Source organism: Sugiyamaella lignohabitans, chromosome A, assembly GCF_001640025.1.
Source record: "Sugiyamaella lignohabitans strain CBS 10342 chromosome A, complete sequence".
In the NCBI taxonomy this organism is placed as follows: domain Eukaryota; kingdom Fungi; phylum Ascomycota; class Dipodascomycetes; order Dipodascales; family Trichomonascaceae; genus Sugiyamaella; species Sugiyamaella lignohabitans.
The window spans coordinates 1,280,035-1,297,859 of record NC_031672.1 but is presented as its reverse complement, the minus strand read 5'-3'; the positions used below and the strand labels follow the sequence as shown (position 1 = coordinate 1,297,859).

Below are 17,825 nucleotides of genomic sequence, written 5' to 3'. Positions count from 1 at the left end.
TTGATTTCGCTGCTCACCCATTTTCCGAGGGTAGTTTTGTGAAGGACGGCAGAGATAAGGATGTCGAGGGCTGTGAGAGCCAGCTCGGAGATTATCGTGATTGAGAGCGATGATGTGGACGGCTCGGTCAGGTGAGTTTTATGGTTACTTCGCTGAATTAGGACTGAGACTAACGGTTGGTAGTGAATCGGTGATCGTTATTGACGACGAATCTTCGCGGGAAGTTAGTGATATTTTGAGTGGCAGTGGTGGTCCTGACGAGTCTCGCGGTGTGTCGGTGCCGGTGAGAATCAATCTTGCTTCGTCTCCTATACTTTCTCGGACGAGATCGCTTAGATCCACTCCACAGAGAGGACCACCGACTTTGCCAGAGGGCAGTCCCGACTATTTTGCTTTGTCGTCGTCTCAACAGTCGAATAATAAAGAGTTTATTAATGGCGAGAATCGAATTAGTGAAAAGGGAGTGAGCAATAGTCCGAATGCTGAGGTGATTAGAAGCAGTCCATCTGTGCATGGGTTAAACACTAGAACCCCACAGAGCGCCAATGTCAGAAGCAGGTTCTTGCCAAGCAGTGATTTTGGTGATGTGTTTGCAGATGGACCGAGCTCTAGTCCGAATTTTGGTTCTGTGAAAGGCAAGAAAGCAGGGAATACGATGAGTTTACCGGTAGGGTTGAAGAAGAGCAATTTTGACGATGTTTTGAGCAGTGGAGGGTTCCAGGATGTGACTGTTGCAAAGGCTCGAAGGCTGTCGATATCTGGTTCGAGCTCGCCAACTGCTGTGGTTCGAAATCAGCGGTATAAGTTTACAGGGGTAAGTGTGTAGGAGTGGATTGCTGTGGGTGCTGAGTTTGTAAGGGTCAATACTGACTGGACAGAATTTCTCAATAGATAGCGATACGGAAGATGACAGCAGTTCTATTATCCGAAAAGGAGCTAGAAATGTAGCTGCTAATGCTACTGCTTCCTCTACAAGCAAATCCAGCAAAGAAAAGACAAAGATGAAGGAGAGTAACTCTGGAGATTGCCTGGGTGAGACCAGGGAATTAGGTACAGAGGAAGAACCTGAACCTAGATCTGCTAAGATGACCAAGTCTGCTGCTGCGAAGCTTCAGAAAAAAGAAGCTGCTGAGCGTAAAAAGGCTGAGAGATTGGCATCTAAGATGGCTGCCGAGGCCGAGAAAAAGAGGAAGAAGGAACTGGACGAGGCCAACAGGAAGAAAAGTTCGCGAAGTTCTTGTGCTAAAGAAATTATTATCAAATTCGGCAAGGACTTTGCCAAGTCAGAACTCGGGTCGGTGATAAAGCAACAGTCAGAAGAGCTTGGTTGTGATATCAAGGAAGTAGACAGGGCGGAAGAAAGCGAAAATGGCATATATTATTCAATTACATTCGACAGAAAAGTGACAAACAGATTTGATCCTGAGCAAGATATGTACGTCCCTATACCATTGGAAATAAAACCCGAGAATGTGGTGGTTATATATATGGAAGGCAAGAAAGCGGTAGACATATTTCTCAATACTGACAAGAAAAAGCAACATCTAGAAACAATAGATGCTGCTTACCGCGAATACCAAGTGCTTTATATCATAGAAGGACTTCATGCTCAGTTGAAAAAGGCGGATCTAGAGTTGGACAAGAAATTTGCCGACCGAGTTCGTCAATTAGTAGCTGGTCAAGCCACCGCAGTCGAGGCAACTACAAATATCATCTCTGATCGGCCAAGCAAAATAGCTTGGGACTCTTTAATTGAATTAGAGATTACGAAAAACTGTAGACTATGTCATACAAAGTCGAGAGAAGAATCGGCAGAAATGATACTTGGATTTGCCATGGATATTGGCAGTCGCCATTACAAGGCAAGGGAACTGCTTGCTAGTGAGACTCTTGATATGATTGGTACAGTTAGATCTGGCACATCTATTCAGGATACCCTCTCGAAATCTCTTGAACAGATCAAGTACGTAACACCAGTCGTTTCTAAATCAGTAGCCAGTGTGTACAACAACATGTTTGGATTGATGGAATCGATTGACAAACGAGGAACCGAGGCATTGGAAGGCCTGCGAAAGGAATCGGGAACACGGTCTACTAAAGTAGTAGGATCATCCTTAGCCAAGTCAATATGTAAAATATTGCAAAGTAAAGACCCTGATCAGTATTTGCAGCTGTGACGGCGTTCAAGACGAGGTCCGTGGCGGGCGAATGATGTCACTATGGGATGATTCGCTCTCATATTTATTATTATTTATTTATTTATGTAACTGTAATAGTAGTTTTTTTGAACACCACCTTCACACCACCTCACATCATGCGATCGAAGATCATATCAGATGGACCCACCTGATATTTCCGATCTGAGGGGGATTTGAACTCCGCTTAGTATGTCTCATCTGAAGGCCGTTGCCGCTAGAGCCGGAGCATCTGAGGCGTCTCCGAAGATGTGTTGATCTGGATGGGAACCATTGCTAGTATTACTGGCTAAATATACAGTATATTAATACTAATAATGGGTTCTTTATTCAGCACCTAGTCAAATTTAGACCACTGCTTCATGGAGCCGTTAGAAGCTTGGACCACCAGGTTTGCTCATACGGTTCTAAACATGGACCAGTTGAGGAAACGACAAGGTTACATTTACGTATTAATAATTTTGCTCAGTCAGTGCTAGTCACTGCCCGGTTTTTTAAATGGAGGGCTGGTACTGGACTTCACGAACTTGTCAACTAATTAGGAAACTAGTAATTTTAGCGAGATCAGATTGTGCATGTATGCATCCCTAACAGACTAATAAGTGCCGATCTCCCCCGGATCAAGTAAAGTGGCAGGTTTAAGCTTCTGCATAAGTACATGCATTTCAACGGTGGCTGGTAGCGAGGTCATTTTTCCTCTCGCTTGAAAGAGTAATGGGGATATACACTTTTTTCTCGCCGTAATTAAACCAAAACTGTAGTACTGTAGTAACCGTAAACAGAGCCTATGTTGCTAATTGGGGTCATTTGCTTTGAAAAACAACGGCTGTTGCCAGCTAATTCTGGTTAGCGTTAACTTTGGTGAACAGAGACCCTTTTAATTAGACTCTGTCAGATGGAACCTTAAGTTGGTTATGGACACAGGCCACATTTCCATTGCTCGGGTACGTACACGGATTTTTTCGAAAATCACGCTTCGCAAACTTCGGCGAGACGCCTTGTACAGGAATGACTCTCATGATGAGATGTGTATGATGAGTATATGTCAACCTGGCTGTCTCAGCTACTATTCAAGCAGAAACTCACCTTATCGGGTACGATTGTCTCCCCGGATCATCCAGGGGTTGTACACAACCCGACATCTTTCAGTGGTCCCCTTACGACCGAAATCCGACTGCTGTGGTATTTTTCATAGTATGTGTGTATAGTTAGGTCTCTGGTGTGCATATTGAATCTCGCTTGCATGCAGGAACATGTGCACATCTTCATGTACGTGAAGGGAGACGAGATGCCAGCCATGCTCGTGGATCTCACCCTGAAGTGGAAAAATTCATTTTAAATACCTGTCGTTAAACAAAGAATACTCCCGCCTGATATGATTGTCGGGATGATGTGCCGAGAAAATCCCTTGCAGTTATTTTGCTCTCCGGATATTCGCAAGCACGTACCCGATGATGATCTCCGGAGATGGCGCAGTCAAGTTTCTTTTGCACGGGTTTTTGTCATTGCCAATGAGTTATATAAATTAGCGACCAACACCCCATCTCAACTTGAATAATCACTAGTAGTCAACAGCTTTAAAGCACCAGTCTTTCGTTTATCGTTCGTTTATCGTTCGTTTGTCATTCATTTGTTCACTTAGCACGGTTCGTTGCTGTTCATTCTTTTTAGTATATAAATAATGCTGTCGGTGCTAATATTATCTACCCTGCTAGCGGCAGTGGCTACAGCCTTTGATGCTGCTGGAAATGATAATGTGGTTGTTTATTGGGGCCAAAATTCCGCTGGTGGCCAGAATACCCAAGAAAGTCTTGCTTACTACTGTCAATATGAAGCTACTGATGTCGTCGTTTTGTCATTCCTTACCACCTTTTTTGGTACTGATGGTCTTCCTGAGGTGAACTTTGCTGGTGCTTGCACTGGTCCTTCTTTCCCTGGTACTGGCTTGTTTCAATGCGACCAAATTGCAACTGATATTAAAACTTGTCAAGGACTCGGCAAGAAAGTGTTGCTATCCTTGGGCGGTGCTTCTGGTTCATATGGATTTACTTCCGATTCTCAGGGTGAAGAATTTGCTGATACTCTGTGGAATGTGTTTGGAGGAGGATCTTCCGACACCAGACCTTTTGGTGACTCTGTTGTTGATGGTTTCGATTTGGATATTGAGAACAATAATCCTGTAGGATATGGTGCATTCGTCACTCAAATGAGATCTCACTACAGTTCTGACACTTCTAAGCAATACTACATCAGTGGTGCTCCTCAATGCCCAATTCCTGATGCTGGACTCAACACTGCTCTTACCACCTCTGACTTTGACTTTGTTTTCGTTCAATTCTACAACAATTTCTGCGGAATGCAAAATTGGCAAGGGTCTACTCCCGGTGCTAATTTCAACTACGACAGCTGGGACACCTTTGTCAAGACTCAATCCTTCAACAAAAATGCCAAGATCTACTTGGGAGTTCCTGCCTCTGCATCTGCTGCTGGCTCCGGATACCAACCTATTGACGTCGTTTCCAGTGCTGCTAAATACCTTCAATCTACCTACAGCACATTCGGTGGTATCATGATGTGGGATGCTTCACAAGCATGGGCTAATGTTGGTAGTGATGGAAATAATTTCGCTCAAGGAGCCAAGGCCGCTCTTCAAGGAGGTGCTAGTGCACCTCCTCCCCCTGCTGTTTCCCCAGCTTCTTCACCCATCTCATCTGCCACCACTTCAACCAGCACAATTGTCTGGTGGACTCCTCCAGCTGTCAGTTCATCAACTCCAATTGCAGTCTCCTCATCAATTGCTGTCTCCTCTTCAGTTCCATTGTCCTCGTCCTCCTCGCTAGAACTCCCTTCGTCAACTCCTGTCGAGGCACCTTCCTCGTCATCTACTTCCTCTTCCTCAACTGTCTGGTGGACCCCTTCAGCCGTCAGCAGCAGCTCTGTGCCAGCATCCACTCCCTCGTCCAGTCCCGTCGAGGCCAGCTCGTCCTTTCTATCGTCTGTGGTCAGCTCTCTGTCAAGCGTGCCACTCTCTTCTGCTGTCACTTCATCTCCTGCTTCCTCCGCTCCTGTTTCTTCTGTGCCTTCGTCGGTTCTAAGCAGCAACAATGCCGAAATCAGCTCTACCCCCATCTCCTCTGCTCTTCCCGTATCCTCCTCTTCTATCGCTCTCGGCTCTGAACAGGAATCGTCGAGTACTCCATCTTCAGCACCAGCTTCTGTCATCGCCAGCACATCCAGCCCGGCTGTTTCCTCAATTCAATCTGCCAGTCCGACTGCCAGTCCCTCATCTGTCGCTGCATTGACCACCTCACCTGCCAACCTCGTGCTGGCTGCTACACCCAGCTCCACCACTACATCGAGCACCGCAATCGTGACACCACAGCCACCGACCTACTTCTCGGCCATTGGCCCTGACGGCTCCCTGGACTCGGTGCCCCACGATGTCACCTACTACCTCACCACCAACGGCGAGGTCATGGAGATCGTTACCCACTACAACCCCAACCAATACAGCACCCTGGTGCAAACCTGGACCACGGGCACCGCCATCGTCACCGTGGCTGCCTAACACTTCACGAACGACCCATTTTCTTATTTATGACATTCTTGCTTTCTGTATATTAATTAATTAATTCACCTTCACACATACACTCTCCGACTGGGTGACTGCCTCCGGCGGCTGGGGCTCCGCCCCAGACCCCGCTGCTCCTCTCGCTACGCTCGAGTCGGGCGTCTACGGGCCCAGCTCGCGTGTTTACTTGCTCGGTCAGGCTACTTTCACGAATCACAATTCAAAAACCCACCGAAACAGTACCATTGTGCAGTACCATTGTGTATTGTATGAGAAAGAGGGACCGTAGACGCCCGACTCGAGCGTAGCGAGAGGAGCAGCGGGGTCTGGGGCGGAGCCCCAGCCGCCGGAGGCAGCACCCCGGTTGCTAGTAACATGTACTATTATAATATATAGGTAGTATGAAGAGGCCGGGGAGACGGCGTGCTCTATAGGTCAGTGTCTATTGAGTGTGGACGGTCTGGTCCTTCTCGATGCCGTCGAGCTCGGGGTGGGAGCTGAGGGCAGAGACATGGTCGCTGGGAAGACTGGCGGTGAAGCCCTTGAACAGGGTGTGCTCGTGCACAATCTTGCCACCAGACGACTTGACTTGCTCAATGGCCTTCTTGAAGTCGCTGTCGGCAATGCCGTCCTTGAATCTAACCTGTTGATGTCGTTAGTACCTAGTCGCATCGTTACATCTACTTTGTAGCCATTTAGCTACATAGCTAGCGTCGTGTATATCATATGATATCATATGATATCATAGCTAGATCGCTTTTATCGCTACAAGCTTATAATCTCCATCAGATCATTCACTTTCACTGCTATAATTCCCACGAAGATCTCAATAATCTATGATGTGATCCACCAGTGGTGGCTCTCTCTGTCGCTTCTAGCACTGGAACTGGTACTCTGACCAGACCCAACTACTACAAATGTGGCGATTCAAATTCACGCAATTGACTTACAATATAAGTATCAAAACCCATTTTGATTTGTTTGTTTGTTTGTATATGAAATAGCCGTGAAACGAGTTTGCTGGTAGTACTAATCGAAGTAATAGTAATAGTGGATACTAATTTACTATGTATAATATAATAAGGTAGTAGTGAGTGATCAAGATAAGATGTAGCTCGGCTACCTAATATAGTAGTAAATGTGGATGGCGGTGGCGCCAGGGCAATCTGAAGTGCGTAATCAGGCACGGCGCCAGCAGCAATCTTATCACGCAGCAGCAGCCCCCGATCCCGCTATCTGACGTCGACCCGCCTGGGAGGGGCTGGCTGGCGGGGGAGGGCATTGTGCCTCCGGCGGCTGGGGCGCTGCCCCAGACCCCGTTGTGCTCGCTTCGCGAGCGACTGGGGGGTACCAGGAGCCTGTTGCTGGTGTCGTGTGTGCTGTGGAAACTGTAATAAAATAAAATAAAAATTTAGGGGTTCTTGAGTACTTAAGGGGTGGTATACGTCTCCTTAATGGTGCTATATGAATATTGACAGGTACCGCTGTGGTAGTAGTAGTAGTAGTAGTAGTAGTAGTAGTAGTAGTAGTAGTAGTAGTAGTAGTAGTAGTAGTAGTAATTAACCAGCCAGTAGGAGCAGATGTAACAGCAGATCCAGCACGGACTTGTGCGGCCAACAGCAGCCATTGCTCCAAATCTATTGCTCCTAATCCATTGCTCCCAATTACCCCACTCAGCTGTAGATTCCGATTGCAGCTGACGAGCCAGCCAACTTTTATGCGGTGTTGCGGTGCGGTTCATTTCCAATGGTCCCATTTACCCAAACAGGTTGCATCCATTGCAAGTAGCTCAATCTGGCGTTAGCTACCAGTTTCAAGGGCTCAAAGCTATCGTTTCGAAGACTCGAGCGGGTGGTTTTTAACCAGATCCCGACCAGATTCCGACCAGATCTAAAATCCACCCCACCAGCTGCCCCCTGACCGGTCTGTGGAGAGCCAAACTACCCCACCGGCTGCTTCCTAACAGTTTGGCAAGCTAACCAGGCCGTGTACGCCCGACTCGAGCGAAGCGAGAGGAGCAACCAGGGTCTGGGGCGGAGCCCCAGCCGCCGGAGGCAGCACCGGTCCCCCACGGCACCGCACGGTCGCACATTCCAAGCAGGGAATTTGAGAAGCAGCAGATGCACGATTTTGAGGAGATGCACGATAAAGCGGTGCACGGACAGCGAGGTTTGGGGGGATTGGTTTGGGAGGATGCACGGTGGTGCAGAGAAAAGTAGGTCAAGCTCGCATATCAGAGGTGGGTTTCTGCAGACCCAATGTTAAAAGGTTGTAAGGAAGCATGCAAGTGGGACTGAGATTGGGAGGTTAAACTCCAGGTGCAGCTGCAAGTGGTCTTTTACAGGTATGGAATATGCCTTAGAAGGAATTATCAGTAGTCGAGCGTCTGTCGGAGCGTCAGGCAGGCAGGCCAAAAAAAAGTATATCATCTGCCGGTTGGGTCGATGCATCCATCCATCGACACAAACTACGCTAACTAAATTTTTTTTCTTAGTTGGTTAGTACTTGGGTTTAGTCTTAGTAGATCTGGTATTGGTCATTCCAGTATAAAAGATCGTTGCGTTGCTTTTGGGGCAAACTGCTAGTGTTACAGTTTTTCAGAGATATATCACAGTGTGTCAGAGTGGGGTGAAATTCAAACTTCGTCGTTGTCTGGGAAAGATCAGAGGTATTAGATCCACGCGTGCCTTCTGTCTGGTGCTAGCGACAAGTGACTCAGGTGAGTTAGGTACTGGGAGAAATATTTGCTTTCTCTGAAGTTTAGTAGTGTGTTTTTTATTGTGGAGTAAGTTTGGTGTTCTGAGATGGTTTATTATTTAAATAGACTAACTGAAGAGGACAGACACTGGTGTCAGACTGGGTTTCAAATTGACTTTCTGACTATCAGACTGAGTATAAAACCGGTACAAGCTGGTAAAGCCAGTAAAACTGGTAACCTGGATTCAGCTCTGTAATCTTAGCTTGTATATTTTGACTTGTTGATTAGATCTGATATTATTCACTGAGATTATAATTTCAACTCCGGACTGGTCCGTCTATTCAAAAATATTTACCGGTTACATCGATCCTATTAGTCCTTTCGCCTTGGTTTGGTGACACTAGCTCTAGCTGAAATATTCTGGTCTAGAGGTCTAGCCTGTTAAATCACTAGTGGATTCAGGTGGTTTATACTACATATTAGACTCTGTTTGAGACCAAGGTTAACTTCAATAACGAAAGAATAATTCGGATTAAGATGTCAGAATACAAGACCACGACTGGCTCAAATGGCCCAAATACTGGTCGGGAAGACCAACTAGAAGCAGAGACTAGTGTACCTATCAACATGAGACCGTCTATTGATGTACAAACGGTACCTAGTTCTACTAGTAGCACTACTGGTAGCACTGGTAGTAGTTCGGTCTACGTTAAAAGCACATCGCCTCTTCGATTAGAAACACCAAGAACACCGCCTTTTCGCAGTAAATCGTCTCCACCATTTTCACCCGGGTCACCAAACTCCAACTCTTCGCCAGGTCCAGAGTCTCCAGTGACCCCAAACTCAAGTTCACATTTCCGAAACCACGACCCAATTCCATTAATACTGTCCAGCCCCTTATATAACGACCATGACGACTTAATACCCCTCCCGTTTTCAAAATCAACTCTGTCTCGAACATCGTCACAACGCTCTTCGCATAATGTACATATCCAGCCCAAAGTGTCTATGGCCGATGTACCAGTAGATTCGGGTTTGTTCAACCTCTCATTGCCATACGAACCTACTGCTCCATTAATCACATACCCTCGAGTACTGGATATCAGTGCGTTTGGAAGCACATATCCAGCACAGGTCAACAATCCTGGTGGGTCTGCTGAAATCAACCTGCTTGGAACCGGAAACTTCTGTAAAACGGTCTTATCTCAACCTGACCCAGTAACTGGCCAAGTTTTTGCTGTGAAAATTCCCAAAAACAATGCTCAAGGCGCTCTAATACGGCACGAGGCAGCCATTCTCTCACTTGTCTATGAAGACACATCCACGTCAATTCCAGGAATCATATCCTTCTACGGAATAGTCGAGACCACACTGGACGATGTGTCTCTCACCGGCATAGCTATGAAAGTATACCAACAAACCTGTCAAACGTTTCTGTCGACCTTCGATCCATTTTCGCCCTCTAATAATATTAATACTTCTAGCGAAGCATCGTCATTCATTTCGTTTACCGATCCGTTTATCGGATTCGCATTATGGAAGAAATGGGCATCACAACTCATCGACGGGCTTCTGTTTCTTCAATCCAAACAGATTGTCCATTGCGACATCAAACCAGACAACATCCTTCTCGACGAGAACCTGAATGCACATATCGGAGACTTTTCATCAGCCCAAACCGACAGCGAACTCAACTCCTCCACCACCACTGCTACCTCGTCAATCCAGACCAGCGACTACAACTCCAACTCCAGTCCAACCACTCATAAAAGCCTTTCATTTGGCGCCTTTGCCATGCAATTCTCAGCGCCCGAACTGCTTCAACCGCCGAACTCACCCGACCTCAGCATGCCCAACTTCTCAACCGATGCCTACTCCCTCGGCCTCACACTCCTCAACTTCGCTACGGGCAGCGAACCATTCAGCAGCGCCGTCAAACACGTCACCCAAAAACTAATGTGGGCTCGCAAAGGCGCTGCCCTCCAAGCCTGTTCCCCCGAAGACAACCTCCGACTCACCACCATCCGACCGACCCTGACCTCCTTCCTCGTTACCCGTGCACCGCTCGCCGAAATCAAGGCCTCGCTCTGCTCTCTGTAAATTATTTATTCTTTCTTCTTTCTTTCTGGGGGAGGCGGACTGCCTCCGGCGGCTGGGGCTCCGCCCCAGACCCCGCTGCTCCTCTCGCTTCGCTCGAGTCGGGCGTGGGGACCCGGGACAGGCTGGATCCAGTGAGTGACCCCTGGGTTTTATTCCCCAAAAGACACAGGCCCCAGTGAGTGACTCCTGAGTGATATTCCCCAATAGACACAAGCCCCCGAGTCTCAATTGCTTGCGAAGCAAGCACAACGGGGTCTGGGGCGGAGCCCCAGCCGCCGGAGGCCACATCCCCATCCCCCAAACCGCTTGCGAAGCAAGCACAGCGGGGTCTGGGGCAGCGCCCCAGCCGCCGGAGGCAGCACCAAACCCCCGAAAACCACCCCCTGAGCCGGAGGCAGGGTCTGTGAACCCTGTTGGACCCTGGTGGGACAGCCGCGTGCGCGTGTGCATAAGTGTGAAAACGGTGGGGCGGAGAAATGCCGGGTTGATAATCATGAAAATATATATCTGAGGAGGATTATATGTGCATATATTGGCAGCGAGGCGGCTCGTTTGAGACGGAAATAAATAGCATCGACGTCCGACGCAGTTGGAGACGGATTGTTTTTGTGGTTCTTTTTGGGACTTTTGGATAAGCTGTGAACCGGTGTGTACTGACTGGATATTACTGGTATAATCACAGGTTCCAGTTGACTCGCGAAATTAATTATTGTGCAGTTTGAAGTGAGCTCACCACTTGATCGAACCACTGTGGAACGCGTTCCATGAAAGTTCACAAAGACACAATCTCAGATATCAAGAGTCCGTATTTCAAGACTGATTTGACTGTCGTACCTGTTTGGTGACAGCCACGGTAATTATTTATATCAGAAACCACCTCTGTTTTTGGCGTTTTGCAACTGTGTTTGTGTTCTGGTTTGTTTAGCAGCAGCAGCACACATTGCTTCGCAGGTTTGCGCTCTCACTGACACACAAAAACTCTTTGGGTTATGAGCACAGCGTCACCAGGCTCGGGATCTCCTCTTCGAGATCCCTCGGACGCTGTGCGGAGTATGAGCCATACCCCTACGGGCTATGAGAATATCAAGCTGGAACATGACGCGTTTGGCATGCTTCCTCCTCCCGGAGCAGCACCAGATGCTGGATCTGGTCACGAGTCGAATCTTACAGGCAATAATATTCTGAACCAAGCGGGCAGTGGTGGCAGTTCTAGTAGTGGGGCGTCGAATATGGATATATTCGCGACACCTAAGAACGATAGAACACTGCCGTCGTCTCTAATAGCGAGTCTGCTCGATCCACTGACCGAGGTTCGAAAACCTACTTTAGAAAGATCTTTAGATGGAAACTCCATGAGTCTGAATAACGGACTGGGAAGTACGTTAATACTGCCAGGACGAGCATCATCCATGCCTCCAGAAACCCCCAGCAGCATCCGAGACCGCGAGGCCGCTGGGTCTGGAGCGTTCTCGACTCTGGGATCTCCATCCTCGTTTCCACTGACATTTGCCAGCAGCCAAGCACAAGTGAAAACCGAATCCGGTTCTAACACCAACCCGAATACGACCTCATCCGAACTATCAGCGGCAAACGCCATTACCACGGGGTCAACGATACATCCTACCGGAGACAATTCAACCAACAACCACAACAATAACGAGCTAGACATCGATGAATCGGCCCGAGTATCGGCCTACGCACGACTCGACTTCGAATCGTTCACATTCTACGTGCAAACACTGCAAGTAATCCTTGGCCGGCGAGCAGAAAACGGCACCGGCATGGTCGATGTCCACCTGGGGCCTGCCAAAGCCATTTCCCGAAAACACGCCAAAATCTTCTACAACTTCGGCACCCAACGCTTCGAACTATCCGTCATGGGCCGCAACGGCGCCTTTGTCGGCGATGTCTTCGTTGAAACCGGGTCTACTGTTCCACTCAGTGACGGGTAAGTTACTTCTGGGGGCATGCCTCCGGCGGCTGGGGCTCCGCCCCAGACCCTGGTTGCTCCTCTCGCTGCGCTCGAGTCGTTCCGTCGACGGTGCCAGGTTCGTATACGCCCGACTCGAGCGAAGCGAGAGGAGCAGCCAGGGTCTGGGGCGGAGCCCCAGCCGCCGGAGGCACACACCCACCGAGCGTGTGTCACTAACAGAAACAGAACCAAGGTCCAGATCGGCCAGATCCCGTTCACGTTTGTGCTACCGTCGGTTTTGGGCATCAGTGGAGAGAGCGCCGAGGGTGACGGTGCAGCGAATGAGGCGGCGAGTGCGACGGAAGCACTGTCTTTGGAAGATGGGGTGAGAGAGACATCGGAGCCGGTGGGCGAGAAAATGGCGGAGTCGGCGAGCAAGTCGGGTGTGGGCTCGCCAGCGACGCCAGTGGCGATGCCACAGACGACGACGGGGCAGGAGATTGATGCCCAGTTGAAGGCCATTGATGAGGCAGCGAGTTTGGACGCGAATATCGACCCGCAGTTTGCTCAGGAACTTATTCAGGCTACCAGTGGAGTCATTGGCGAGGCTGCTGTAGGCAGCTTGCTCGCTGGGGGCGATTTGTTAGGGGAAGTTGGCGGTACTAACGGGTCTGGTTCGACGGGAAAGTCGAAGAAAAAGGTCCGGAGAGAATACTTGCCAGAAGAAATCCCCGAAGAATATCGAGAAAAACCCCAGCACTCATACTCACATTTGATTGCAACAGCTTTGCGGTCAAGAGCTCCTCTGACAGGACTATCGCTGTCGGATATTTATAAAGCGATTCAGGAAATCTTCCCGTACTACGAATACTGTCCTCATGGATGGCAGAACTCGGTGCGTCACAACCTGTCTTCGAATAAGGCGTTTAGAAAAGTGTCGAAAGAAGGCAAGGGATGGCTGTGGGGTATTGATGAAGAGTACTTTTTGGAAAAAGAACGACAGAAAAAGAAGGCTGCTGCTGCCAAGAGCAAAGCAGCCGCTATTCAGGCTGCTCAACAGGCAGCTCGTCAACAGCAACAACAGCTTCAACAGCAACAGCAGCAACAACAGTTACAATTACAACAATTACAGTTGCAACAACAGCAAAATGAAATCAATAATATCCTCAATGCGACTACTGACGAACAATTACAGTTGTTACAGCAGCAGCTACAACAACCGAAAAAACAAAAGTCTATTGCTGAACTGGCGAGAGAAATCGAGATTAATAGAACTGGTGATGGCACGTATCATGCGAATTACTCGGAAATGACTCGAGAATCGCTTGGTATTGGCTCATCTGGCAATGCTGCTGGTGGAAATGGCAATAGACCACTGTCTGGATCTACACGGATTCTACCGGGTGGTACACAAGGTAGACAGGCCAGTTTTACAGAATATACCAGGGCCAGTGGATCAGGAGCACCAGTTTCACCATCTCCAAATAGTATTCAGGCCCAATTGGCTGCTAATCTGCAACGTCAAGCAGCCTTGAGTCGAGGAGGTGCCAACTCCAGTGGTGCTAATAGCTCTACTAGCAGTGGTACCACTACTCCATTAGTACAACCATCTCTAGCAGCTGGTCAGAATACATTCCGAATGGCCAAACCACCTAAACAACAGGGTAATGTCAATATGACCACCCAAGCTCCTGGACAGACTCCATCTCTCAAACAGTCTACATCAGTACCACAAATGAGAGTTCAACCATCGAAATTCTATCAAGCTGGGAATGCTGGTCAGTCCAACTCGACGATATCGTCAACTCCAGTTCCTGCTGGTGGTGCAAATGCTGGTTCGAGTGCTAATAAATCCAATGCTACAGTAGCAGCAGTACAATCAGCAGGTTTATCATTAGCACCTGACACAATCAAGGCATTAGGAGTGTTACAACAAAAGATACAAACACAGATTCAAAGTATGGGTATTGGCACCGGAGCCAACTCGCAACTTCTGACTAATGCCCTGGCTGTAGCAATTGCACAAGCTGTAAAGACAGGAGGAGCCAACAGCATCTCTTCGCTGTTGAATGGAAAGAACCCTGCTCAACTCACTCAGCTTCTACAAACAGCACTGGCAGCTATGGCTAAAAAGAAATCTCCTGCTGCTGGACCCTCGGCACCAGCCACATCTACTGCTACTACTGCTCCAACCAGTTCAGCACCTGTTGCACCAACTGCTACCAGTACTGCTGCAGCTGATACCGTACCTGTAACACCTGTTGCTGTTGCTCCTGTTAGTAACACACAGTTACCTCCAGCTACGAGCACACCAGTTTCTTCTGCAACAATTCCTGCTGTAACTTCAGTCCCGGTTTCTGCTCCTCCACCAACATCTGTGGATCTCACACAGACTCCTTTCGAGTCACCAGCTCCACAGAACACATCTACAGCCCCCTCTGTCAACACTCTATCCAACGGTCTGGCTGAAAATCCAACATCCACGACCCCAGTTCAACCCCCTGTTGCTGCTGCTGCTGCTGCTGCTGTTGCAACACCTGTGTCAGCACCTGCTCCTCCCGTGTCTTCTGCTCCTACAACAGCCACAACGGCATCTGCTGCCCCTGCTAAACCAGCAGCGAAACCGTCTGCTGCGACCATTGCACAACTGCTGGCACAAGCCAGCAAAATCAGCAACCCGTCTCCCAGCATGAAAGCAGCACTCGAGCAGCTCCGAGCACACGCCAGCAAACTCAATGCGACGTCTGCCAGTTCACCATCAACTGCAGCCACCGGCCCCACCACATCCTCGCTCCCCAAACGGCCGTCGGACGAGCCCCTAGAAACACTCGACACCTCGGCCATCAAAGCGCCCAAAAGCGGCTGATACCACCCTATAGTGAAACGAATTTATGACCTATATATTTTTGTCAACGTGCTTCGACACACGACATGTAATTATTATTTTATTTTCTTCCTTCTCCCCGGGTCTGCCTCCGGCGGCTGGGGCTCCGCCCCAGACCCTGGTTGCTCCTCTCGCTCCGCTCGAGTCGGGCGTACACGAACCAGGCACCGTCGACGAAACGACTCGAGCGGAGCGAGAGGAGCAACCAGGGTCTGGGGCGGAGCCCCAGCCGCCGGAGGCAGACCCGGGAAAAAGAATAAAGGATAAGAAATAGATAATCTACGAGGGGATCGAGGTGACGATGTGGTTGAACGACTGCTCGCGGTCTTTGGCGTCCCAGAGCTCGGTACCGACGTCGTAGTTGCCGTGGTACACCCAGCCCTGTTCGGTGACATGGTACAGGTTGACCGAGCCTCCACTGTATGCGTCTCGGTGGGTGGCGGCGAGAATGCTTCGTTTGCCGAGATCCAGCGCCTCTTCAACCGTCAGCTCCCATTTATAGTTCTTGTCGAGAACTCCGTAGGCGAAAGTCTGACCAGATCCAACACAGAATAGATCTCCTTGTAATCGCTCGCCGTCACTGTCAACGTAGAAAATAGCTGGTCCTTCTCGTTTGGTGTATCCACAAATCATGGTACCCATTGATAGACCGGCTCCTTTATAACTGTATGTCAGGTTGGCGAGAATCTTCGACGCAGCCGCCACGCTGATTCTCTCTTTGTTTCGTAGTTCGTGTAATCGACACTGGGTATTCAGCCAGGTCTCCCAGAACTGACAGTCGGCTGCACCACCGGCCATTGTTCCCAGTAAAAACGGGTTGATTTCAATCACTTTCTTGACGGTCTGCGATGCAATCCAGTTACCGGCAGTGGCTCGCGAATCGACGGCAACGACAATTCCTCCTTGAAATCGGAATGCCAGTGTGGTTGTACCGTGAGCAATCTTGATTTTACAGTCGGGATTCGTGGCATCATCCGTATGAGCACGCAGGAACGCTGCTGGCTGGTCCACCTGTTAGTATCTCGTCAACGCCACTAAATCGATCCAATTAACCTCAATTCTGGATTCATTCATATCTGACACTATCAATCCAGTTCTGAATAGATCTAAATCCAATGATTCATGACAAGAAACTCGTGAATTGACTGGATTGACGCTCTTCTGATGTCATTCACTGCCAAGTGGCGACTGGTACTTACATTCGAGATTGGGGGAGCAGCAATTGACGGGGCGAGTGTGTGAGCAGCCGAATTGAGCTCGTCATACGACTCTACACCCGTCTGCGAGTCACCCGGCAGGGCCCGCGAGTATTTACGTGAAATGACATCCATTGTGTTTGTGGCGTTTGTGATTGATGTCGTTCGTTATCTTCGTCCTCTGCTTATTATTATATCACTACTCTCTCCAGCTCGAGCTATCCATGCTTACAGCATGTGCGCCGGGTAATACTGGCTACATGCGCGGCAGCGGGTGAGGGGGGTTACTATGGGGAACGGGGCCTGCCTCCGGCGGCTGGGGCTATGCCCCAGACCCCGTTGTGCTCCGCTTCGCGGAGCTGCTAGGACCGTGGGGTTGTCGATTGAGAGGTGTAGGAGAGGTCCAAATATTTTAGATGAGGTTTTGGGTGCGGAAATCACTGGAATAACGACAGTCAGCCACGCTCTCTGGGTGAAACGAACTTGTGGAAATGGAAATACCCAGCTCGAGTTCACTTGTAAGAAGATGATTCATGATCTGATGAGCAAGGAAACTGAAAAATAACCTCAGAATCTCTTTGTTTTGTTTTTTGATATTGAAATAAAGAGCCTACTGAAAAATGACACTGTAGCTGCAGTACCCCTGAGATTTCCGAAACTAAGCTGCCAGTAAGGTACATGCACATCTGTAATTAACTAGTTCTACACTATTATTTATTCTTGACACAGACTTCTATTTTATTTTGCAGTCTCTATTACATAATTATTTATTCACTCTGTCTGTTTGATAAGTTTATTTTTGCCCTTTTATCTATTTATATATTAGTATTCTCACACTTTATCTCTGTTCTTCTTGAAGTCCTGGTTTGTGGGTCATATCTACTATACATATTGACATAGCAAGCGTCAATACCACACATTGCGAGTCTGAATACAAGAAAATAATCCACAACTGCCTATTTAATCGCTAATATACAACTAACTATCTTATTTCATACATCTGATATCATCTCAGACTTAAAATGACCATTTTCTAGCAATATTAATTACCCATGACTGATGCCATAAACCCAAGCCGCACAAGGACTAGGGTATCACCCCGACAACACAATATTAATGGCAGCTAAGGGGTTAAAAAAACAACGGCAGTGATTTTTTTGCAGTACTGGAACGAAAGGGAAGGAAAACATTACCAACCAACAGTGATACTCTCGTCTCTTGATCTGGTACACTTGCACTGATACATACACCACACATACAACATAAGAC

At 48.4% G+C, this 17,825-nt stretch overlaps 6 protein-coding genes across 6 annotated transcripts; 5 read left to right on the top strand and 1 right to left on the bottom strand.

Annotated features, from left to right (window-relative positions):
* Positions 1-1,001: 1,001 nt before the first annotated feature.
* AWJ20_405 (uncharacterized protein) lies at positions 1,002-2,177 on the top strand (the record flags this gene model as incomplete). Its single annotated transcript, XM_018881100.1, has 1 exon — positions 1,002-2,177. The coding sequence occupies one exon, from the start codon at positions 1,002-1,004 to the stop codon at positions 2,175-2,177; it is 1,176 nt and encodes a 391-aa protein (XP_018734644.1).
* A 1,699-nt stretch (positions 2,178-3,876) lies between these two features.
* CTS1 (Cts1p) lies at positions 3,877-5,763 on the top strand (the record flags this gene model as incomplete). The annotated part of the gene is made up of 1 exon (XM_018881089.1): positions 3,877-5,763. One exon carries the CDS (start codon positions 3,877-3,879, stop codon positions 5,761-5,763), a length of 1,887 nt encoding a protein of 628 aa, XP_018734643.1.
* Positions 5,764-9,001: 3,238 nt separating this feature from the next.
* Positions 9,002-10,564, top strand: PKH3 (protein kinase PKH3; the record flags this gene model as incomplete). The annotated part of the gene is made up of 1 exon (XM_018881079.1): positions 9,002-10,564. One exon carries the CDS (start codon positions 9,002-9,004, stop codon positions 10,562-10,564), a length of 1,563 nt encoding a protein of 520 aa, XP_018734642.1.
* Positions 10,565-11,553: 989 nt separating this feature from the next.
* FHL1 (Fhl1p) lies at positions 11,554-12,516 on the top strand (the record flags this gene model as incomplete). Its single annotated transcript, XM_018881068.1, has 1 exon — positions 11,554-12,516. The coding sequence occupies one exon, from the start codon at positions 11,554-11,556 to the stop codon at positions 12,514-12,516; it is 963 nt and encodes a 320-aa protein (XP_018734641.1).
* A 378-nt stretch (positions 12,517-12,894) lies between these two features.
* Positions 12,895-15,342, top strand: FHL1 (Fhl1p; the record flags this gene model as incomplete). The annotated part of the gene is made up of 1 exon (XM_018881057.1): positions 12,895-15,342. One exon carries the CDS (start codon positions 12,895-12,897, stop codon positions 15,340-15,342), a length of 2,448 nt encoding a protein of 815 aa, XP_018734640.1.
* A 297-nt stretch (positions 15,343-15,639) lies between these two features.
* PRE2 (proteasome core particle subunit beta 5) lies at positions 15,640-16,158 on the bottom strand (the record flags this gene model as incomplete). The annotated part of the gene is made up of 1 exon (XM_018881046.1): positions 15,640-16,158. The coding sequence occupies one exon, from the start codon at positions 16,156-16,158 to the stop codon at positions 15,640-15,642; it is 519 nt and encodes a 172-aa protein (XP_018734639.1).
* Positions 16,159-17,825: the final 1,667 nt, after the last annotated feature.